A 23,258-nucleotide genomic window follows, 5' to 3' on the forward strand; every position below is an offset into this window, starting at 1 on the left:
CCCCCCCCCCCCCCCCCCCCCCCACCCCCACTCCCCCCCCCCCCACCGGCCCCCCGGCCTTGCCCCCCCCCCCCGCCCCCCCCCCCAGGCCTTCTCTGCAGAGGGAGCTGGTCACGGGGTTTGATTCTGGAGAGCTGGTGTTGGAGTCCAGTCTACTAAAACAACATTTTATCCTACTAGTGATTTCACCAGTTACAATGATGAACCTAAGTGAGCTGCCACAGCCCTCGTATTTATCTGAGGAAGAAACCGTGCCTGATGAAGATGCCATTAATTCCCAGGATCAAAAGGGGTTGTTAAAAGAAAAGGCAGTCTTTTTCCTGCCTGTTGAGAAGCTAGACCTGAGTGAACTGAGAAAGTCCACCGATTCCTCAGAAGACTGGCCGGGTGAGGAAGAAATCAAGCGCTTCTGGAAGCTGAGGCAGGAGATCGTTGAGCATGAACAAGCAGAAGTGCTTGAAAACCAGCTCTTAGCGATGGAATTGCCTCCAAATCTCAGGGCAGCATTAAACATGAAGGAGAAAGAACATTCCAGCCCAAGACATGTGCTCAGGTGAGATTTAGAAGCCATGCTGTATTTCCTTGATCTTTCTAAAGTTGTAATATTATTTTGCAGTTACCTTTTCACACTTCAGGCTGTGTCTGGCTGGCTTTTATGGTGCAGTGCATGCTAAGCCTGGTTAGGATTGTGGTTGCCCAGAGCATGGACCCCATGGGGGAGATTACGCAAGAGAAAAACAAGCCCTGTGTGTGTGTGTGTGTGTGTGCACGCACGTGTCTGTGGACATCAATGCAAAGAGAATACTTACTGGTGAATACAGATCGTACGTTCACAGGGGGGTGAAGCCATTCCAGGGGGACAGGAATTGGCCCCTGGGGGTGCACAGAAGCCTCGTGGTTACTCTGGTTCCCAGCACTGCACAGCTCAGCTCTGTGGATGGCAGAGACACGTGTCCAGAGTGTCTGTGGGGGTCCAGCTTCGTGGAGGGGCTGTTTGGAGGAGTAAGTCTGAGAGGCCAGGGGCCGGGCCATACTGAGAAGCAGATGGAAACCTTGCATTTACCGCATGAAAGGTGTTCGGGGGTTTATCATACTGTTATTTCACCTGTTCCAAGGCTTGGAAATTCTGTAAAGTCTGATTAGTGGATGATAACCTTGGAAGTAGCAGAGGCACAGAAGGCAGGTGCCCGGCCGTGACGCGGCCTTGACATTCTCTGCCCGGCCTGTTTCACGCCTGCCGTGCAGAAACCCCTCCCTCCCTGCCCTTCCTCAGTTGGGTCTCCTCCTGAACAGGGACGGGAGCTTGTCCTGCTGTGTGCTGGCCGGCCTGTCCCGAGCTCCCTGCGAGGCCACTGGTGTTTCGGCCTTGGAGCGAGCCTGCAGCCCTTGGAGCAGGAGCCCCGGGCTGTGGGGCCCTGGGAGGGCACCTCTGTCATGCCGTCTGTCCCCGTTGGCCCTGCTTGTACCTGTTGCATGTTGTGTTCTAGCGCGGGCCATCCCAGGGTGAGTGTGCATCGCAGGGGCTGTGATTGTAGAAGGAAGAGGCCCTCTATCAGGAGCGTCCTGCCTGCCCTGGTGCCATCGCAGCTCGCGGGGCTCCCCCCCAGGAGGCCCCAGGAGAGCAGGGCTGTGGCCATCCGGGAGCACTGGGAGAAGCCGGTGGTGATGGAGCAGCGGAGACGGTGAGTGCTCATCAGCAGGGCTGCGTCAAGGCCTGCCGGACACCCCTGCTCGCACGGGCATCTGGGGCTGCTGGCTGTGACTTTTCTGGGGAAGGGTCAGTTTTTGCTCTTCGTCCTACTTGGTCTCGGGCAGGTGTGGGCGCAGGCCTCAGGCCGTCGTTGCTCCATGTCCTCTCCACCCCGCCTGCCTTCTTTCCTGTCTTTTTCTCTGATTTCTTACTCTTTCTTAACCCCCTTCCCCTCCTTCTAATCACCTGGCTCACAGGTCTTTTCTAAGGAAAGGTATGCGCTGCAGACGTGCGCACAGAGACAGTTCACTCTTGCCCCGCGTCGTTGGCCATGTCGCTGGCTGCGGCGGCTTCGGTCTGCCCCCCAGGAGCCTGGCTGGGGCCTGTCCTCACGGCCGCCTCTGTCCTCCAGCTCTGCCGACCACCCGTCTCCATTGTGCTCTGGGCCCCGGGAGGCCGTCCAGCATGGACTGCATCCACAGCACCCCAGTGCCCCTCTCCTTCTGGCTGGGTTTGGCCAGTGGGGGGCCCCAGCAGGAGGTTGGAGAGGAGGCGGAGAGGGAGGGCAGGGTCTTTATCCCCCCCATGCCTCCCTGTGAATCTGCCTGGGTCCCTCCTCCTGGGGCTTGGGGCGGCTGCAGCCCCTGCCCCAGCCCCGGGCCCCTGCTCTGTCCCTGGGGGCTGTCCACCACTGCCCATGTGAATAAACCCTCCTCCATCCTGAAATCATCCCGCGTGAGTGTATTTTCTCTGAGGACCCTGATGGGGACAGACTTGCTGGCAAACGCAACATGTCAGTGGTGCACCTGCCTCGTCCCCACACCAGACATGCTGTCCAGTGGGGTCCGGTCCCTTCTGTGAAAGGAGGGACAGCTCAGGCCCTCAGAACTGTCAGGGCTCACAATGTTCCCAGCCCTGGGCTGTCGTCCGCATGGCAGGGATGCATCCCACGTGTGGCTGGCACTTGAGGGTGTGCTCTGGGCTGCACCTGGAGTCCTGGCCATCCCGGCAGGGTCATGCTGGTCATTGGCCACAGGTGCCAGGCAGCCAGTCAGCCTGAGCTCAGGCCATCCCCCCGAGGAGCCCCGAAGAGGCCCTTGGCTGGAGTGCAGGCTCCAGGGCGGGCGGTCCTTCTGCTGCTTCTCCACAAGCCCAGTGGCTTCGCAGGGCACATCAGCGTGTCTGAGCTAGTGATGGAGCCCTTCTCAGGCAAAGGCATGGGCTTGACCCTGCCCACGGGGGGCGCCTGGGCTCGCCTCTCACTGTGATGCACCCTTTCCTCGCTGCAGGCGGGGTCCCTCCTCCTTCACTTCGGCCCCCCCTTTTTTTTTTTTAAGATTTTTGTTTATTTATTTGACAGAGAGACACACAGCGAGAGCAGGAACACAGGCAGGGGGAGTGGGGGAGGGAGAAGCAGGCTTCCCGCAGAGCAGGGAGCCCGATGCAGGGCTCGATCCCAGGACCCCGGGATCATGGCCTGAGCCAAAGGCAGACGCTTAATGACTGAGCCACCCAGGCGCCCCTCGGCCCCTTTCTTGATGGCGTTTCATGACGGCACCACCCCAGCACCGGCCCCTGTGTGGGGGTGTGGACCCCGTAGATAAGCATCTGTGCCCTGTGTCAGCGTGAGTCCCGCTCAGTGCCCGCCTCCGGCCCAGCCTGCAATCGGGACGGTGCACGGGAGGGTGTGCAGGGCGCTGGTGCTTGGGGAAGCTCTGGCCACGGCGGGATGTAGGGGCAGGAAGTCGGCTTCCCTGACAGCATGGCCGGCTCGGGGGCTGCCAGGATGCCGCACTCCTCCGTGGGAGGAAGCTCTTGACTATTAAGGGCAGGAGAACGCTCTCTTCTCGGTTTCTGTGCCGAGATGACGTTCCTTGGCCTCCTTGGTGACCGTGTGCAGAGTCCTGTCCTGTGGCTTGGACTCAGCACAGCCTGCGGACCCCTGTCAGGCCACCTCAGAGCGTCACCGCTGTGCCTCTCAAGGGGTGGGTCCTTTCCATCCCATTTCACACTCAGATGGAGCCCTGTGTCCAGAGGCGCAGTGAGGGGTTAGGTCGTGCAGAGTCACAACTGGATTTGGAGTGTTGAGTGTTGGGGAGCAGAGAGCCCAGCTCAGCTGGGGGTAGGGGCGCAGCAGACTTTGGGGAGGGCACAGGAGCAGTCTCGCAGGGGAGTGAGGCTGGGGACTCCGGAGTGTGCTGAGGGTGAAGCCCAGGGCCAGCGAGGATTTGCTGGGACCCAGTCCCATCCCCAGAGCTGCAACCACAGCCGAGCCAGGGGTGGGTTTTTATGTTCAGAAATTTCACAAGAATCTGTTGCTGCAGCCTCGCCTCTGTGTGTGGTCAGTGAGTCTAGTGGATACTGTTGCAAGGAGGTCACGGTGCAGGGGCAGGGAGGTCACCGTGGTGCGGGGGCAGGGAGGTCACCGTGGGGCGGGGGCAGGCTGTGCCAGCAGCATGGCGGTGCCCCGGCAGAGGGGTCTGGGGGACCGAAGAGGTTCACTGTTAAAGGTGAAACTCAACCATCTAAGAGGACGTTGACTTGTCAGGGATGCCCTCACGTCTCACAGGGACCTCTGAAGGCCTCTGACGCCCGAGCCGCAGCCAGAGCCCCGCCGTCTTCTCTGGGGCAGGGTCCTGGTGCCCCTGCTGGCCCCCTGGCACGAAGCCGCGGGACAGGAGCAGACAAGCAGTGCCCGTCTGTCTGTGGGGAGGGACGGGAAAGGGCTCGGGAAGGGGCTCTGCTCAGGGCGCTAATGAGCCACGTGTCCCCACGCAGAGATGAACGAGCACTGCGTGAGTGGAGGGAGCAAACCCGGACCAGGAGGATGGCGGAGGAGGCGCCGAGAAAACCCCTGCCTCCGTGGCGGAGCCTGGTACGAGGGGGCTGGTGGGAGGGGTCCTGTCCAGTGCCGGGGGCGCTGTGGTCCCCGCTGCGCAGACGAAGCCCGAGGCCAGACAGCGAGCAGCCTGGCCACCTTCTATGGGCCCTCTGACGGGCCTGCGTCCTTCCCGTGCGAGGAGTTGGGTCTCTGGCCGGTGGGGTCGGGGGGAAACAAGCACACCCACCCCGAGGCTGAGGTGTCTCTCTGGGTCTCCTGGGCCATGGTCTCAGCCTGGGCGCCAGGGCGGCGGGCTGCGCGGCCGTCCCCTCTGTTCCCTCATGCCAGCTCCCAGGTCGTGTGTGGCACACTCCACCCTGAGTGCCGCGCATCTCCCGTGTCTCCCCAGCCACCCCACAGGTCTGAACCCGGGCGTCCAGGGCGGCCTGCCTGCGGAGCACGCCAGCTCCCCTCCCCTGTGAGCCTGTCCTGGAGGAGACGGCGCCGGCTCGCACCAGCACCGTCCCGCCGTCCCGTGTCTGGCTGCTGCCTTCTGTGAGGAGGTCACTGTGGTGCACGGAGAAGTCGCTTTGTCCATGACCCGCCCCCCCACCCCCCTAGCACAGACCTGCTGTTCACGGGAGGGTGGCCGGATTCGCCGGGCCGTCCAGGACAGCCTCCCCCGGTCCTGTGTCCGCCCGCCGTGCGCTTCCAAGTGTGCAGATCAGTTACGTTGTCGGGGGCTTCTAGGACTGGGCTGAGCTTTTGCATCTGGGGTGAGAAGCCACAGAAGGGATGTGCTTTCTCCCTGCGCGGCGTACCCAGGTTATGGCGCCCACCCCCCTTGGTCCCTGTTTGTGATGCTGCTCCCCCTTGGCAGCCGGGCCATTCCTGGGAGGCCCGCAGAGGTGTTCCCGCGCACTTGTGCTTGCCGTCCTCCAGGCAGGCTCTGGTCTGCAGCAGGGGGACCCACTGGCGCCTTCCTGTCAGGAACCTCATGATGCCCATGTTGCCTTTGTCCATTTAAACAAAGCAATGGTTTGTTACCCTAAAAAAAAAAAAACAGTGGAGCCTTTTTATGCACGTGCAGAATTATGGGAGGACACGCACATTTTGGAAGCCAGTGTGGTGGGGATCCCAGGTCCTCAGAGCGCCAGGTGGGGCAGGGACTGTGGCCTTTCCCACGGAATCCATTGGCTCATTCCCTCACCTGCGCTTCTTACGAAGGAGACAGGAGAGCAATTGGTCCTCTCACACATGTTCTGGACCCAAACCCCTGTGTTCTCTGCAAACTGTTAGAGCGACGGCAAAGCCACAGTGACTTGGGAGGAGACCACACTCCCCGCCCTTACCTTGTCCCCTCACTCGGGAGTGGGCTGTCCTCTGCCCCCTGTGTCGTGGGCCACGTGTTCTGTGCTCCGTGTCTTCATGGTATGTGTCCTGTCCCCTCTGTCATGTAAACATTCAAAATCCGTGTTTCGCCACTTTAGGAACAAGACTTGCACAGGTAGACATTCTTAAGAATGCCTTCAGAGCTTTATTATAGCAAAAAATTGGAAACAATTTAAATGCCAGGAGATGGGGTGGCTCTAAGTAAATTGTATCCCGATTTTGGGTTACCCCTGTGGCCACGGGGAAGGATGAGTTGGTGTGGTACCTACAGACTCGAGTGTCTGGAAGAAATTCTTACAAGTTAAAACAGCCCAGGTTGAGAGGGCAAATGAGACTCACACTGGTCTGTGAGAGCATGCCATGGCCTAATGAGAACTACGTTTGTCCCTTGTCCCCACAGGCTGCAAAACCCCATGGGACCTGGGGTGGTGGCGTGTCTTGTTATTCATAACGAGCCCCGGGGAGCACAGCTGAGTTTATGCAGACTGGGGACACAGGGTGGGCCCTACATAGCCTGGCCACGTGGCTGGTCACCAGAGAGGGTGTGCGGCTCCGCAACCTGCCCGGCACCTCGTCCTGTTCAGCTCTTCCGGAAGCTGTTCCTGAGTCACAGCCTCTGCGTTGGGTCGGTGCGCGTGAGCAGCTGTGTCTCGGAGTTCCGCGAGCCACTCTGGCGAGTTATCGACCCCGCGGGGTGGTGGCAGCCCTGCTTGGTTGCCGGTCGGCCAGCAGCGTAGGGGGCAGCCCGGCCCTGAGGGACCGAGCCCTCTGCCTGGGGGCCCTGCGCCACCCTCCGCCCCTGGTGTCAGGATGGAGTTCGGTGGGCTCCTGGGTGGAGCGTTGCCGCACATGCGAGAAGCCAGCCCACGGTGGGCGAGGACGTGGGGGTTCCGTGAGCTGTGGGAGCCGAGCCAGGAGCAAGCCCCCAGCCATTGACCTCCTGCAGTGTCGGTGCTGACCGTTTTGTGCAGCCAGCCCCACCCTCCGGCCCCACGACTCTCATCCTCCCAGACGGAAGCTCGGTCCCCATCCCCTCCCCCGCCCTGGCGCCCACCATCTCATCTCCGTCTCTGACTGTGCTGGCCCCGGGGACCTCACGAAGGTGGGGCACGCAGTGCTGGTCCTTCCGTGTCTGGCTTCTTTCACTCGGCATCAGGCCCTCGGGGCTGCTCCTCGCAAGGCTGAGACCCTCCTCCCTTCCTCCCTTCATCCATGTGGACGCTCGGGCCCCTTCCAGCTGTCTGTGAACCATGCTGTTGGGAACACGGGGGTGCAAACATCTGTTCCAGTCCCTGCGTTCAGTTCTCGGAGGTGGGATCGCTGGAGCTAACTTCTTGCACGTGGTTAGTTCTAGCTGGAAATATGACTTCTTGATACTCTGTAAGAAAGAGGGTATCCTGTGATGTATAATTTGTGAACCACATAGAGGTACTGTACACAGTCACAGTCGTATTTTATAGCATGGAAACTTCAGAGTATTTGTATAACCTAGAATGACACAAAATTTCATAAATCAAATAGGAAATACAGAAGCTCTGAAACTAAAAATAGAAAATTGTAACTTCCTAAAACTGAAATTTCTAGATGGACTAAAATACCATAAAGTCAAAAGATACAGGAACCTATTTGTAACGTGTTTTGAGACATAAGGTTACTATCTATGACGAATGACTACAAATAGACTTTTTTAAATTAAAGAATCTGATAGAAAAGTGGGCAAGGGGCAGTCCCCAGAAGGGGAAAGCTGACAGCGGTCAGCAGGATGGGAGCTCGGGAGCTGTGGGGGCGACGCCCTCAACCAGCCACTCGGCAGGGCCACGTGGGACAGACTGTGGGGACGGAGGCTGCTACAGCATGGGGAAGTAGCTCTTTAAGTTAAAAATGCGAGTTTCTTTGAGCTTTTGGTAATTTGTGCTTTGATAGCAGCAGTCCGATCACAGGCACCTGCACACACAGACACATGTCTGTGGATTGCGCTGTCCTCTGCAAGGTGACTGCGTACCAGTGAAAGCCGGCCCCGCGTGTCGTCCCCAAGAAATGGCTGCGTCAGGTTCTGTCCCCGCGCAGAAGGGCTGTGGGCCAGCAGGGTGCGGGACACGACAGGGCGCCACCCAGCCACCTTGTTTCCCACCCTGCCCCTGGTCCTTGCTCTCAGCAGAGGACTAGGTGTCTGGGAAGTCTTCCTCCTGTGTGTTTTGTACAGATAGTAAAATGTGGCTGGGGACTTTTTTTCAAGTAACGTACTTTTATACTAAAAAGAAATTAAGTTGCACGTCTGACTTTAAAAAATACCTACTAAATTTACATGTGTCCTTCTCTTCCTGTTGGAATAATGTTTAAGAGAGCCCTCGTTATGTAAAAGTGGGCCAGCTCCCGCCCTCCCCTCTGCCTGCCCCACCCCGCCGCCTGGGGTGTTAAGCGTCTTCTAAGGGTCAGGCATGTGATGACCAGACAGGCCCTGGTAATCCACTTAGAGGTGCCGTGGCAGAGGAGACCGTTGCAGGCACCGTCTAGGTAAGCGCTACATTGATCCCACCAGACTCCAGCTGGAGGAGCCCCCGGAGGAGAGGTTCAGCACCTGCCCACCTTCCCCTCCGCACCCCTGCGCGTGCCCTGTCCTCCCCTCTGCCCAACCTTCTAACACCCTAAGGGGCATGCCTCCTCAGAGGCAGGTACACAGACACGTGCAGACAGAGGCACAAATACACACAGGTGCACACATAGGTACATTCAGGTACACGCGCACACACACACACGGGTCTAAAGCCCCCCGAGGTGGGGAGAGATCAGTCTGGTTCTCAGACTTCACCCCCGAAAGTGGGGGGAGTGTTCGAGATCTCTCACTCCTCTCCACCTGCGTCCCGTGGACGCTGCGGGTTTTCACTTGGAATCACAGTGCGCCGTATCCAAAAAAGCCAACTTTGAAGTAGTTCTCTTGGGTTTCAACGTTTATTTGTGCGGGTCCGTGATGTCATTCATCTAAGAGCCGTGATTTTATGACACACGTAAGGACCCGACTCCTCCTTCCCCCTGCTTGTCAGTTGTGGGGGGTGCTTACGCATCAGCTTGAAACTCAGCAATCGAAAATATAGTGGCATCCACTGGAGAGACTTGGGGCCCATCGTAGTGTGTTTTCTGTCTGTTGTGAGGACAGAACTTCTGGCAGGGATCACCTTCCAGGGGTGCCCGGCACCTCTGCGCCCTGCGCCCCGCCCTCCCACGGCCAGGGCCTGGCCAGGTCCACGGCAGGAGTGGGTGGAGCGTGGCCTCCTCAGGACAGCCACCGATGGGCCTCCTCACAGAGGAAGGACGAGCCCAATTCCCCCGGGCGCTTGGCTTTGTGTGAATGGCAATGTTCCCTCGGATTCCTGAAAACATCTTGTGTTTTCCCAGGTGGCCTCAAAGATTCCCTTTGCCACGGATTTGATAGATAATGAGAAAATGCCAGTGAATCCGTCTGGAAAAATGAGGCCAAGCAAAGAGAAGTCGTCAGGAGCAAGTAAAGACAAGAGGTTGGTACCTGAGATCCAAGTTCCGCGGCCCTCTGCACACACACTCACCGCACCAGGGCCCGTGGGCAGCAGCGGAGGACCCGGCCACCCCCGCGGCAGGCTCCGGGGAGAGGAGTGGGCCCGGAGGGAGCAGCAGCTGCTGGGGGCCTGGCGTCTCTGTCGTTTCCTGTGTTTGCGCTTCGGGGGTGTGCTTGCTGAGCCCTGATGCTGACCTAGCGTCTGCCCCCCAGGAATGCCCGCTGAGCCCCTCACCCATCCCCAGCTGCTGCGAGGCCGCTGTCTGTATGGTGACCCACCCGAACTAAATCTGTGTGTGTGTGAGTGTGCACATGCATTTTGCCAAGGAACCGCTCTCTTCTTGGCTCTTCGCACATGAGACACTGATGCTGTGATTCTGCTCTTCTGCACCCAGCACTGCGCCCCCCAGGCATGCTGGGAGAGCCACGGGTGGCCGGGGGCCCTGCTGGAAGACCCTGGGGCTTCAGCACCGTCTCCTGGGCCCCTCTTGCTTCCCTAGCTGCTCCCTTCTGACCTGCACCAGCCCCGCCTTGGGCGCCGGAAGCCTGAGTGGAAGGGAGCTGTGGGCATGGGTGGGGGACTCCCAGGCTCGCGGGAGGACCGGCCTGGCCACCTGGCCTGCGCCTGCTGGCCCCGCCCACCGCTGTGTGTTTCAGCGCTCTGGAGACCAAGTGTGGTTTGAGAGGCCTGGAGGAAGGTCGTCATGGTGTGACATGTGAATGGCAAAGGGCTGTTCTTTTCTGGGGAGTCATTGCTCCTTCGTGCCTAGAACACTTGGGGACAGTCTTGCAGGTCCGCACACTGGATGAACCCCCAGCCACGTGGAATGGCTTAGATGAACATGGACAGCAAATGTCTCCTCCCAGCTCATGAGCATCACTGTCAGAAAGCCCCTGGCCTCTGACCACCCTGTAGACAGGGCTTTACCGAGAACCAGGGTCAGAGGTGCGGACCCTTGGAGTCTGTGTGGGGCAGGACTGGGGGCTGCTGGGAGGAGCGAACAAAGCCAACGCAGAGCCTGCTGCAGGTGTGGGGCTGGGGTCTTCCGGGAGGCCCTGGCCAAGGGGGAGCCGGCTGTGTTCCCAGCAGACTCCCCCCAGACTCCACGGCCAGCGCGCATGCTGGGGCACTGCGGCCCTCCCACGCAGCCTTCCAGAATGCTCTGCTGTTCTGAGCCTCCTTGTTCTAAAAGCAAAGAATATATATTAGCCCAAAGCCCTGATGTTGGCGCAGAGAGTACATCTAAAACCCTAATTTAATACATCCTGTTTAAGGATTGATTACAACAGTGTATTTCCTTTGAAAACAAAGACCTTCCCCTGCACATGGCTTTCTGTGCATTGTCCTGAATGTGTCATTTCTTACCTGGATTTGAAGTTTAAAACATAGTGTGTGTTCTCGCAGCTTCTAACCATCTGGGCCTATCTGAGCTGCTGCCTGGAGGGGGAGCAGGTGGCCTCTCATGGCCTCTCATGGCCCCACCATCAATGCATCATCACCGCATCATGACAGCCCCTGAGCCCCGGGACCGCAGTGTGGCCTGGAAGAAAAAGGAAAATTCTCTCTCCCCTGTTGGAAGAGGAGCTTCTGAGACTCGACTTGATGTGTAAAATCCTTTCCTTCACCCTTTGTTTCCTCAGTGCCTTCCGAGCGGGGCATCTAGAAGAAAACCTAAAACAGCACATTCAGAAAGTACACAAATGCAGAAAAGGGCTTCAGGGGATGGAGCCACTCGAAATCAGGCAGGCTGCGCAGGATTTGGAGATTGTAAGTATTTGTCGGCCGTGTGTAAAAATTAACTGTCCTGGGGAAAATCAAAGGGAACTTGCCACGCGTGTGTTCTCTCCCATGATGGGGAGCGTTTACCGGGCCTCATGGTGAGGGTGTGCCCAGGATCATGGTTAGAGGGCAGGAAAGTGTTTTCGTGGCACGTGAGCCCACAGATGTGTCGTGCCACCACTTGATCAGTAGAGACAGATAGGGATGTGTCTGTGGGGTCCTCGCCCACGTTTCGTGCCCAACACAGCCTGGCGGGGCCGTGAGAGGGCCTGGCCGCAGCCGGGCCCAGGCTGACCCTCCAGTGTCTGTGTGGCAGGGAGGCTGGCCTCTTCACATGCGCCTGTCTGTTTGCAGGTACTGGTACGCACCCGCTGTGTGTGCAGAAATGACTGGGGTCATGAGAGTGATGCCGTGGTCAGGAAGGCAGCTTTCCGCCCTGAAGGACGCATAGTTACCTACCCAGCCGGTGGAGGGAACCCGCTGTCCTCCCTAGAATGACCGAGCTCAGAGAGTCTGTGTAGGCTGACCCTGATGTTTCTGTGCGCTTGCTGCTCACAGTGCAGGAGAACACGCCTGCTCTCCCCAGCCGGCTGGGCTCTGGTCTGCGAGTCTCACCCCCGATGCAGTGGCTCAGCACTGCCTGTCGGAGGGCTCATTGTCACCTCTCTCCGTGGACCCCGGGCAGGACGGGGAAGGTGGGAGTGCAAGCGAAAGGCCTGGGCCATGTCATAGGGAACCCCCCCATCAGACTCTCCCCTCTTCTCAGAATCTTTTCCTTCCCAGCCCAGAGAACTGTACCTGCCTTCAGGTGAGCTTTATTCTTCCCAAATCCGTTGTCTACAGCTGTAACCTCCTCCTTAAACACCCCAAACTCTACCACGACTTCTAAACATCTGTGTCTCAAGCTTCACATTGTGGGAGAGTGAAAAGTCTGTTTGGTGTTAGGAACAACTCTGTGCTCACAAACCTAACATGAAATGGACCAGTTCCCTGAAAGACACCATCTGCCAAAGCTCATACAAGAAGGAATAGATGATTGGAATAGATTGATATCCGTTAAAGAAAGTGAATCAATAGTAATTTTCCACTGGGTTCACTGGTGAGTTCTATCAAACATTTAAGGAAGAAATTATACCCACTCTCTATAATCTCTTCCAGAAAACATAGGCAGAGGGAAAAAATCGTAATTCATTCTGTGAGGCCAGCATTACTCTAAATCAGAACAAAGGTGTTACATGGGAGGAAAACTACAGACCAATATCTCTCCTGAAAATTGATGCAAAAATCCTCAATAAAATATTAGCAAATCCAACTTAACAATATATAAAAAGAATTATACACCATGATCAAGTGGAATTTATCCCAGGTGTGCAAGGGTGATTCAGCATTTGAAGATCAATTTATATAATGCTAAAGAAGAAAAATAACATGATCATGTCAGTGGATGCAGAAAAAACATTTGACAAAATCCAGCACCTATTTGTGATAACAGCTTTTAGCAAACTAAGAATAGAGTGGAACTTCCTCATCTTGATAAAGAACATGTACAAAAGCTACTGTGAACATCATACTTCATGGTGAGAAACTAGAAACTACCCTTTCCCCTGAAGATCAGGGACAAGGCAGGGACATCCCTTCTGAACATTTCTGTCCAGCATCATACTGGGAGTCCTAGCTTTTGCAACAAGACAAGAAAGGGAAAAGATATACAGGTTAAGAAGCTAGAGCTAAAACTGTCTTTGTTTTCAGATGACATAATTGTCTATGTAGAAAATCCAAAAGAATTGACAAAAAAACTCCTACAACTAATAAGTGGTCATGGCAAGGTTATAGGATCCAAGGTTAATATATAAAAGCCAATTGCTTACCAATACATCAGCAAATAAGTGGGAGTTGAATTTAAGAACATATCATTTACATTAGCACCAAAAAATGGTGCTAGGTACAAATCTAACAAAATATGTACAGGATCCATATGAGAAAAACAAAACTCTGATGAGTGAAATCAAAGAAGAACTAAATGAATGAGAGGAATCCCATGTTCATGGATGGGAAGACTAGAGATTCAACACAATCCCAATCAAAATCCCAGCAAGTTATGTTGTGGGTATCGACAACCTGATGCTAATGTTTAGATGGAGAGGAGACACAGGCCCAGAATCACCACAAATACTGAAGGCGAAGAACAAGGTTAGGGGACTGGCATTACCCGACCTAGTGGAGCAAAGATGGTCTCTTCAAGAGATGGTGCTGGAACACTTGCAAAATAATGAATCTAGAGCCAGACCTCACACCTTCACAAAAGTTAACTCAAGATGCATCACAGACCTAAATGTGAAACGTGAAACTGCAAAACTTCTAGGAAATAAAATAGGAGAAAGTGTAGGTGACCTTGGGTTGGCAGGGAGTTTTTACATAGAACACCAAAGGTATGACAGAAAAAGTTGTTAACCTGACTTCCTTAAAATTTAAAAATTTTTCTCTGTGAAAAGAGTAAGACAAGCCAGAGACTTGGAGAAAATATTTGCAAAACACATCTGATAAAGGACTGCTATCCAAAATATGGAAAGAAAAACAAACAACCCAGTTAAAACATGAGCCATGGATCTGAACAGACACCTCACCAAAAAAGATATAGAGACGCTAAGCATAGGAAAAGATGCTCAATATTGTATGTCAGGAGGGAATTGCAAATTAAAACAGAGCTACCACTCACATGTATTAGAGTGGCTATAACCCTAGCCACTGACCACACCGGTTGCTGGTGAGGATGTGGAGCAGCAAGAACTCTCGTTCATTGCTGGTGGGGATGCAGAATGGTGCAGGCACTGAGGAAGACAGTTCGGTGATTTATTACAAAATTGAATGTACTCTTACCTTGAGATTCAGCAGTTGTGCTCCTTGGCATTTACCTGAAGGAGCTGAAAACTTAGGTCCATGCAAAAACCTGCTCACGAATGTTCATAGCAGCTTCACTCACAGTTAGCAAACCCAAGAGCAATTGAGATGTCCTTCAGTAGGTGAGTGCGTAAGCAAACTGTTTATGGATCCCATGGAATGTCACTGGGTCCAAAAAGGAATGAGCTATCACGCCATGAAGAGACCTGAGGGAACCTCAAATGCATATTACTGAGAGAGCCAATCTGAGGTGACAACTGTATGACATTCTGGAAAGGGCGAAACTCTGCAGATCCTCTGGGAGGATCAGTGGTTGCCAAGAGCGAGGACAGACGGAGCGGGGAGGACACTCAGGCAGCAGAACCACTGTGACCGCACAGTGATGGACACCTGTCACCGTCTGTCTGTCTAAACTGGTACAGTGCACAACACCAGAGTGAGCCCTGGTGGGCACTATGGACCCTGGGCGATGACAGTGGGTCCGTGTCGCTCCTGGATTGTGACAAATGTCCCAGCTGGTGGGGGATGAAGACAGCTCTACAGAAATAAAGCCTCTTCATTTTCTGAAAAGTCTAATTTGAAACTGAAACCTGAGATTGCTGGGAGGGAATAGGGCCCACGGGAAGGGCAGGAGAGAGGAACGGAGTGGACTCCTCACCAAGGGGCAGAGTGGTCTGCCATCGGGGGGGGGTGCTGAGCTCCGACCATCAGGCTGGGTGCCAGGTGCCTACAGAGGAGGGGGGGTGCCTTCACGGGCGGGGCCTCAGGCACGTTCCACGCAGCTTTTCTTGGGAAGTGACCGCAGAACGCATTTCTCCAAAACAAGACAGCAGAGCAGGAAAGAGGAGTAAGTGTTCTGGAAAAAGGGAAGCTGACCCAAGAGAGTGCCCGGGTTCCCCCAGACAGCCCGCTGTGCAGGCCGCCAGGCTGGAGTGCAGCCAGGAGGCTGCAGGGTGTCTCCCAGGCAGACAGAGGAGGCTGAGCGTCTGACCAAGGGGAGAGGACATCGAGGACTCCGTGACAAGTATGTCGAAGACAAAGGAAGACTTTCGAAGGAGCAGTTCTTAACCCATGAAGAACTTTCTACGGGAAAGAAGATGTCACCGGTGGACACTTGCTGGATCAGCAGCAAGTGCAGTCCCCCCGTGAGCAACACAGGTGTGCCCTCCGCGGGGCACATCGTCCCCGGACGGCACTGTAAATGTGATTTCCGGAGCGACCGTGTCCTCTCGCTCTGACTTTACTGGAAGAATCCACACAGCACACATAGCACATGTTAGCCGACCGCGGCTCTGGCCCACAGCAGGCAGTTAGTAAAGTTTGGGGGAGTAAATAGTTACACACGGAATTTGGACCGGACAGGTTTGGACGTTGTGCAACGGTCAGCTGTAGTATTTACTGAGTCGTAGTGACATAAGCTGAACGTTCATTTCGCCCCTTGTTGTGATGGGTCTGTATGGGGGGACTCAGGTGCCTGGGCTGGAGGTGGGGTCCAGGTCATGCCCCAGGGAGGTAGAACTGAGGAACATGGGGGAGCACAAAGGCCGGGCCCTTCTTGGGGATGGGATGGGCCCAGCACTGCCAAGTTCCCACTGGCCAACGTCTCTGAGGACAGAGGCAGGAAAGAGCCTGCTCCTTGATGCTGGCCGCTCTGTCCCACTTCCCGGGCCCAGCAGACTGGCGAGGAACTCTATTAGGGACCCCTGGTCCCGTTGCTGTGTCTGTGGCAGGAGGGTGGCACTTGCAGCCCTGCCCTCCGAGGGCAGGTGTGAGTCTCGGGTGGGATCATGGGCAGGGGTGGTGAGCAGGAGAGCCTTCATCCGTCCATCACCTGGCATTCACTCAGACAGCTGTAGGCAGAGGTCACAGGCGGGGCCCAAGTGGGACTCCAAGAGGAGTGGCCCGGGGGTAGACCTCAAGAGGCCGCCGTCCTCCACGGGCCGGAGGGCGCACTCAGCCGGCTCCATTGCAGAGCATCCCGCGGTGAGTAGGCCCCTCGGGGAAGGCGGGCTCCGGCCAGGGGGACAGAGTGCTGCTCGCCCCTGCAAGAGTCCGCGGGTCTGCACCGGAGGCATGCTTTCGCCGCGGGCCCTGCCGGCCTGGATAGCTTTTACCCCTCCCTTTCTCCCAAAAGGCTAGAAAGCTGCAGGGCGAAGTGAGGAAACTGAGGCTGGGACCGAGCTGGACGAGAAGCCGCCAGCTGACCGCTCTCGTTGGACACCTGCCGCTCCACGCACCTGCATCTCGGCCTTGGGATACACTGTTCAACATGAAGTAGTAAGAGGAGAGCTGACAGATGCTAAGGAGCGAGTATCACTTGTGCTGACCGAAAGTCTTCAGACCTGACAAGTTGGTTTAGCAGCTCGTGAGCCCACCAGGTGCCCCCTTCCAAGCGTCTGGGGGGGAGGGGGCGGGTCCGACGCCACCCCCGGGCAGTTGTTCACGGCCTCAGCTGCGTGGCTGCTTCAGAGGCTGCGTGCGCAAGGTTTAAGCTGGATTAAAGGAGAGAATACGGTAAACAAGCCATGCGGTTTTCACTCCCATGCCCACGTCTCTGCAGATCCGCCTGACGACATGTTTTGGTGTCAGCCCCTGTCCCCCCCACCCCTGCCGCCCTGGTCACCCATGTGACCCTCATGTCCACTGACTCATGCGTTTCAGTTGGGGGGGGTCAGAAGTCCATGAGTCCCCTCCCTGCACCTGGCACTGCTCTTCTTTGGCCTTACGCTTCCTGCTTGCACACCTCTGCCCCTGTCCGCCCTTCGCAGCCCGCCCTCACCCAGGCCAGTCAGACCCTGCCCGACTTACTCTCTGCAGGACCGTCTGATTGAGTGTTAAATAAATTCCAGGCCTTAACCTCGAAAATGTCCTTGATTTGACCTCAGCTCCTTGGCCTCTGGGTGGGAGGGAGGCAGTTAGACCAGGCCTACATTGGGGTCCGGTGACCCCCCACCAGACCCTGGCGTACTATTCCCGCTGCCCTTGCGGGGACGAGCACCACCTGATCTCTCACCCGGGGACCCACACCGCCTCTAGAGCTTGGCCCCTGCCCCATGCAGGGAAGGCGGGTGGACTGGCCTGGAGGGGAGGGAGCGTGGGGCAGCGGCCGTCTTCCTGGGGACACTCCCCACCCAGTTCTTCCCCTCCCTTAGCTTAGCCGACGGTTTCTTTATCGCTTCTCCTAAGAAGGGGCTGTTGGAATAACATTCTGCCATGATGTGGTGTCCCTCACTTACCACGAGCTTGCATGGGGATGACTAACCCAGACTCCTACTACTTTGCAGGTGCGCAGGCGAGCTGGGGGGTCAGTTTTAGAGGCCCATCCTAGCTTGGCCCTGCTCCTGATTGGGCCTTGTGGTTGGTTCCCTTGTAGATTTGGAGTGTCTGGGGTGGGCGTGCCCTCCCTGGCCCCTGACCGACCCCCTCGTGCTCCCCTCTGCTGCATGGTCATGTCCTTCTTCCTTGGTTTCTGAGTGAGCCCCTCTGTGCCTGATGGCCAGGACTGTGTGTCCTAGGACCTCCTTCTCTGCCCAGCGGCCCTGGGAAGGGAGAGGGAGGAGGACCTGGAGGAGGGGCCGGGAGGCCGGGGGTGGGGGCAGAGATTGTGCTAGGAGGTGGGATGGTGTGGGCTGTGGGGCCACGGCCAGGTGTCCCCACCCAGGACCTGCCCTGGGAACAGAGCCCTGGCCCGGCACCGTGTACCTTGCAGGCCTCGGCGCCATGACCCAAGTTTTCCTGCAGGTGGCGCCTCGTGTCAGCCGTGACCTAGTTCTGGGCTCTCCCGAGGCCCACACCCACCCAGGAGGGCAGATGCCCTGTGCCCAGGGCCTGGGCAGGGCCACCCCACAGGCTGATGTCTGGGGCGTCTCCGCCCATCTTGACCAGGCACCTTGGATTCCTCAGAGACCCAGGCCTGAAAGGAGGGTCAGGCCTGGCCCTTGGCTGTGACCCCTTCTCTTCCCACTGGCCACCCGTGCTGCCAGGAGCCGGTGCCCTTCGGAATCCCCCACACCGGCCACCGTCTAGCCCAGGAGGAACACTCCTGCCTCCCCACCCCTGTCTCAGAAGCAACCCACAGTGTGGCAGTGTGGCCAGGACGTGGCCCTAGACCTTGTGGGCAGAGGTGCATTCAGGTACCCCAGGTGGTCGTCAGGCGGGGGGGCCACCCTGCCTGCTGAGAGGAGCAGGACCAGACCTGGGCTCCTGCAGGGTGGGGGCAGGGTGGGGCCCCCGTGCCGGGTCGAATGGAGGTCATGGCCATGTCAGGGGGGCTGGCAGTGCTGCTGGACTGGGTCGGGGCGGGTCGTGGGGGTATGCAGGCCGCTGGGGCTCCTGGCGTCTGCCCTCTCGGGTGTCCGGACAGAGGCTGGCTGTTTGCACCATCCCCATGGGGCAGGATGCCAGGAGGGTCTCACGGGCTTGGGGCTGCATATTTCCTAGTGCACAGAAAGGCATGTTATGGGGCTGAAAACAGCTAGCCATGTCCTTGAGGAGCCAGAGGCTCATGGGAAGCAGAGCCCCTACCTCCCAGCATTCCTGAGTGGGAAGAAATGGTGCCACGCCCCATCCTATCCTCCCAGTGGGGTCCCATCCTATACTCCCATGGGGCCCCCATCCCCGTGCTCCCAGTGGGGGTCCCATCCCCATTCTCCCAGCAGGCCCCATCCCTGTGTTGCTATATGGGGCAGGTGGAGGGCCATGTGCACCCACAGGCATCGGGGTGGGCAGATGGGACAGAACCACCCAGGCTTGCCCGAGGCTTTCTGCGGTCACCACAGCGAGGTTTGGTGTGTGCCCGGGAATGCTGTTCCCTGGACTTGGCTCCAAAGGACCAGCACAGGCCTCTCCCTGCGATACGGCCCGCCCACCTGACCCTCTAGGCATGGGTGAGGGGGGCGCCTGTCCTGGAGGGGGCTCAGGACGCTTGGGGGCTGAGAGCGGGAGGCATGACGGAGCCCTCGGCGAGGTGGGCTGTGAGAACATCCCCTGTGAGCTCTGAGAGGCTTTTCTCCAAATCACCCCCAGGTTGGGTAACTTACAACTAGTTCAGCTGTGAAATATCATGATGTTTTAGCAAACAGAAGCCCCCCTTTCTGGTGTGAGGTTTGACAAGAACCACAACACAGAAGATGTCTAATGAGGTTAATGAGGTGTCAGGAGAATGAAAACCCAGGAGGCCGCCTGGGGCCTCAGGCAAGTTGAACTTCTATGGGCCTCTCATTGCTGGTCATGCGCTGGTGATTGCTGAAAAGACGCGGCAAGGGGGGTGACCCAGCCATCAGGACACCCCCAGGAGACACCCGCAGAACTCAGCTCACTCCCCTCATGCTGCGCCTCCAGAACGTTCCCCCATGTGTTTCAACATCTGCGTCTGGGTGCCGGCGGCTGAGGTGATGGTGGTGACGGAGGGGACGGTGGTGATGGTGTTGGTGACAACTAAGTCTTCCAGAGTCCTTACTTGAGGCCAGTGCCATGCTAAGTACTCCAAGTTTTAGACTTTGTACTCTCCACCTTGAGGCCATGTGGTGGTGCTGCGGTTATTCCCACTTTACAGATGAGGACGCTGAGGCACGGGGGAGGTAGGCAGCCTCCCCAAGGTCACAGGGCAGGACTCCAGCAACCTGGCCCCAGTCCATCCTCTTTACTGCTCTCTAGCCCCTCCAGCGGAGTCCTGGCCGGTTCTGCTCCCAGCCAGGCCGGTGACCAGCTTCCTCATGAGATGGGACAATCATCCTCATAACTCATGGGCCAGGGCTCCGTCCGAGCCTGCAGGGTGGTCAGACGGAACAAAACCAGTCTTGCAGACCCAGACCTTCCAGGTGGGGACAGAACCAAACCCATGCTGTGAAACTGCAGGGGAAGGTCCAGGGCCCCTGGGCTCAGCATTTGCAAAGCAAAGACTCTCTGGAGCTCCTGCCTCCCAGGACACCACACGGGCTGTATGCCAGTGCCGGCCCCAGGGAGGCTTGGGGTTCCTGGCAGATGCCCGGGAGGGAGGCCGGGTCAGCGCGTGCTCCCCACTCTCCCCCGGACCTAGGATGGGTGTGAGCCTGTGGGTGCTTAATGACATGCGACATCCCCTGCCCCCGCCAGGCCCTAGCTCTCCGGGCTCATCTAGTCCCCTCCCTCCCAGCAACTGCCTGGCTAGAGACGTGCCATCAGGGGGCCCACGCCCCTCTCACACCTGTGCACTCTGGGTCCTGGCTCTGGAGAAATCCATGGGCTCTGACCTGTGGCTCCGGCCTGTGAGGACCCCTTGACCAGGCAGCTGTGTTTCCATCTCAGAGGCTCCTGGCTGAGTTCCAGTGAGAGGGAGTGGGAGCAGGCCCAGTGTTGGGGGTGCAGGGCAGGGGTTACCTGCTGCCTGGACCAGCAAACCCTGAGTGGCACTGAGAAAAGACAGAATGACAAAGGTGTGAGCAAGCCCTACAGCTGGCGAGACCAAGGGACAGTGCTGGGGAGCACTCAGTAGGCTGTCCTGTGGGGGAAGGAGCTAGGAGGGGGGACACCGGCCTGGGGCCTGCAGGAGGAGGGTCGGGGCTGGTGGTGTGCATGACGCCGGCAGGGAGCAGGTGCAGATCCCGGAGGACCCCTGAAGATCAGCACCCCAGGGGAAGGGGACACAGAGGTTAGCCCCCTGCCTGGAGCACCCCTCCCTCCAGCTCGTGGTCACTCAGCTCAGCCCAGTGAGGGTGCTGGACGGTCTCCTGTCCTCCTTCATGCCACCACCCTGCCCCTCTGTCCAGGCTTGCCAGCCCTTGGTGACTCTTGGGCAGGCCAGGCCAAGGGCTGGGCACTGGGTAGGCCCGGTGGAGGCCCCAGTGCCCGCGGCAGAAAGCAAAGGCTTTAGGGACCAAGTCCAGAGACCTAGGGAGGAAGCTCCAGCCCTGTTTTCCCTTAGCCGGGGGTCACTCCGTAGCCCTTCCACAGCCACGCTAGGCAGCCTGTGGGCAGCTCGCAGTGGGCAGCCGCTCTCAGCCCCCGCTGCCTGGGGCCGTTCTGTCTAGAACCTGCGTGTGTAGGGTTGGCCTTTGAAGGGAACATTTAGAGGAGAGAGCACTGGGTCAGGAAGGAGTCAGCACATGGGGTCAGCACACAGGCCCTCTGGGCTGATTCCACCTTCCTAAGGACATCTGCGTTTTCATCAGAGGCTCTGTGGCGGGTAGCAGGTGAGTTGGCTGGGCTGGGAGGGATGGTCTGCGGGGAGCAGGACCCCCAAACAGTCACCCTTTAAATTCCAGATCAAAGTCCTGTCTGCACATCCCTTTGTTCTGCCTTGTGCAGAGTGGGTTTCTGAAAATGGCTTCCAACTCCACTTAGTGCCCAGCACACAGCCCAGGAGGGGCAGAGGCTGAGAGAAGACAGGGCAGGGCGGGGGGGGGGGGGCTTTCTCACCTGTTCTCCCCGACTCAGCTGTGCAGCATGGGTCTGCACACCCTCTACGGCCTCTGTGGGCCCCTCCCTGCCCCAGCAAACACTCCCTGTCCCGCCCAGCTCCCCCGGCCAGACTGCTGATCCTGCGAATGCCTGGGACTGACCCCAGAAGCCCCCACCTCCCCACCATACGGCATGCTCTTCAGAAGGTCTCCTTCTGTGTGCACCCCAGCACCCAGCACCTCTGCCCAAGCTGCCCCGTGAGGCCCCTTCTCCCCAGGGGACTGCCTGCTCACTCAAGCATCCCTTCCAGGGCACCTTTTCCAGAGGCCTCCTGTCTGCACGGAGCTCCCTGGGCACACAGGGACATGCTCACACCTGGAATGTCCCCAGCAGTCCTGGAGCCGACTCAAACCCCAGCAACCTGGTTCACGGTGGTGTCCCCAGTGCCCAGAAGGCATATGGGGCATGCTTGGCACCTGCCACCAAGGATGACCTGGCATTTCTGCCCCCAAGCCAGCCCTACCTAGCTCTGGAGTGGGGAGGCTGCAAAGGCCTGTGGGTGCAGAGGCTCCCTGTGGGGGCCCCACAGCGACAGGGAGGGAGCCCGCTGACCCAGAATGGGTGGCCATGTTGAGGTGCCTGAGGCCTGCCAGTGGAGTCCCTCACTCCCCAAAGGACGGCTGGTGTCTGATGGAACCCCCAGCCACACAGAGAACAAACAGGTGCTCCCTGGGCTCCCAGGCCTCCCCTAGGGCTCCCTGGGCCTTGATCCTCAGCCCTGTCAAACTGGGGGCTGGGAGGCACTGCCTGCTCCCGGCGGGCCCCCTGACTCCGCCCGGGCTCCCCTCTGCCTGCTCCCCGCGTCGCGCGGCCGCCGCCGGAGGGCGAGTAGGAGCGGCGCCACTGCGGGCCCCGACAGTCCCTGGCGGCGCCAGGGGTGGCGGCCACAGCGCAGGTCCGAGCTGGGCGGGGCCGTGCGCGGGCTCCAGGCGGGAGGGGGGAGGTGGGGGGCGGGGCCTGGCGGCGTCCGGGTCGTCAGGACAACCCAATGACCCGCCAATCTCCTGTGCCCAGCCAGGCGCAGCAAGCCCGGCTCAGGGGACCAGCCGGGCCGGGCCGAGCCGGGCCGGGCCGGGCTGGGCCGGGCCGCACTGGGCCCGGGGCAAGGTCACCGCAACAGGCCGGCCCTGGGGGCTCTGTCGGTTACGGGGTCCCGAGCCAGGTGCGGGATGCGCAAAGTCTCGGGACAGTCGAGAGTCTTGCTGGGCTGGAGGCGCGCGGGAGCACAGGGCCCGGGGAGGGGTCCCAGGTGGGGCCCACGTCTGCTCGGCGCCTGCACCTCCCATTCCCCCCAGCCGGACAGCTGCGCGCATGGGGGAGCCCCGCTCTCGCTCGGGAAAGGCAGTCCTTTCCGCTGTGAACGCCCCGTGGGGCCCCTGCCCCTCTGGGCACGGCGGGGTCGCACGCAACCTGCAGTTTCCCCAGCGACCCGGGGGCGCGCGACCGAGACCGGCAGACGGATCCCCCTCCCCAACGCCGTCGCGGGCCACCGCCAGGCGCACAGGCAGCCCTGAGCCAGGCGCGCGCCCTCTCGTCCCCCGGGGATGCACCGAGCACAAGAGGGTCGCCAAGTGCCCCCTCCGAGGCGAGGGTTAGACTCCGCGGCCCGGCCCGACCGGCTTCCTGCTCGCGTCGCCGGGACTTCCTCCCCGCAGTGCCGGGTGGCCACCGGGCGCCTGACCAGAAGCAGGGGCGCGGGGGCGCGGGGAGG

At 58.6% G+C, this 23,258-nt stretch overlaps 1 protein-coding gene across 2 annotated transcripts in view; it reads left to right on the forward strand.

Moving 5' to 3' along the window:
• Nucleotides 1–16,624, forward strand: part of LRRC27 (leucine rich repeat containing 27) — a 38,554-nt gene extending 21,930 nt beyond the window's left edge. For both annotated transcript variants that reach the window (XM_021703804.2, XM_021703805.2), the window contains 6 exons: nt 181–553; nt 1,488–1,682; nt 4,469–4,565; nt 9,297–9,415; nt 11,074–11,200; nt 16,245–16,624. In XM_021703804.2, coding sequence (XP_021559479.1) covers nt 181–553; nt 1,488–1,682; nt 4,469–4,565; nt 9,297–9,415; nt 11,074–11,200; nt 16,245–16,388 — 1,055 coding nt within the window. In that variant the 3' untranslated portion in view covers nt 16,389–16,624. The remainder of the gene's footprint in view (nt 1–180; nt 554–1,487; nt 1,683–4,468; nt 4,566–9,296; nt 9,416–11,073; nt 11,201–16,244) is intronic.
• Nucleotides 16,625–23,258: the final 6,634 nt, after the last annotated feature.

This window comes from Neomonachus schauinslandi, chromosome 6 (assembly GCF_002201575.2).
Source record: "Neomonachus schauinslandi chromosome 6, ASM220157v2, whole genome shotgun sequence".
Taxonomy (NCBI): Eukaryota; Metazoa; Chordata; class Mammalia; order Carnivora; family Phocidae; genus Neomonachus; species Neomonachus schauinslandi.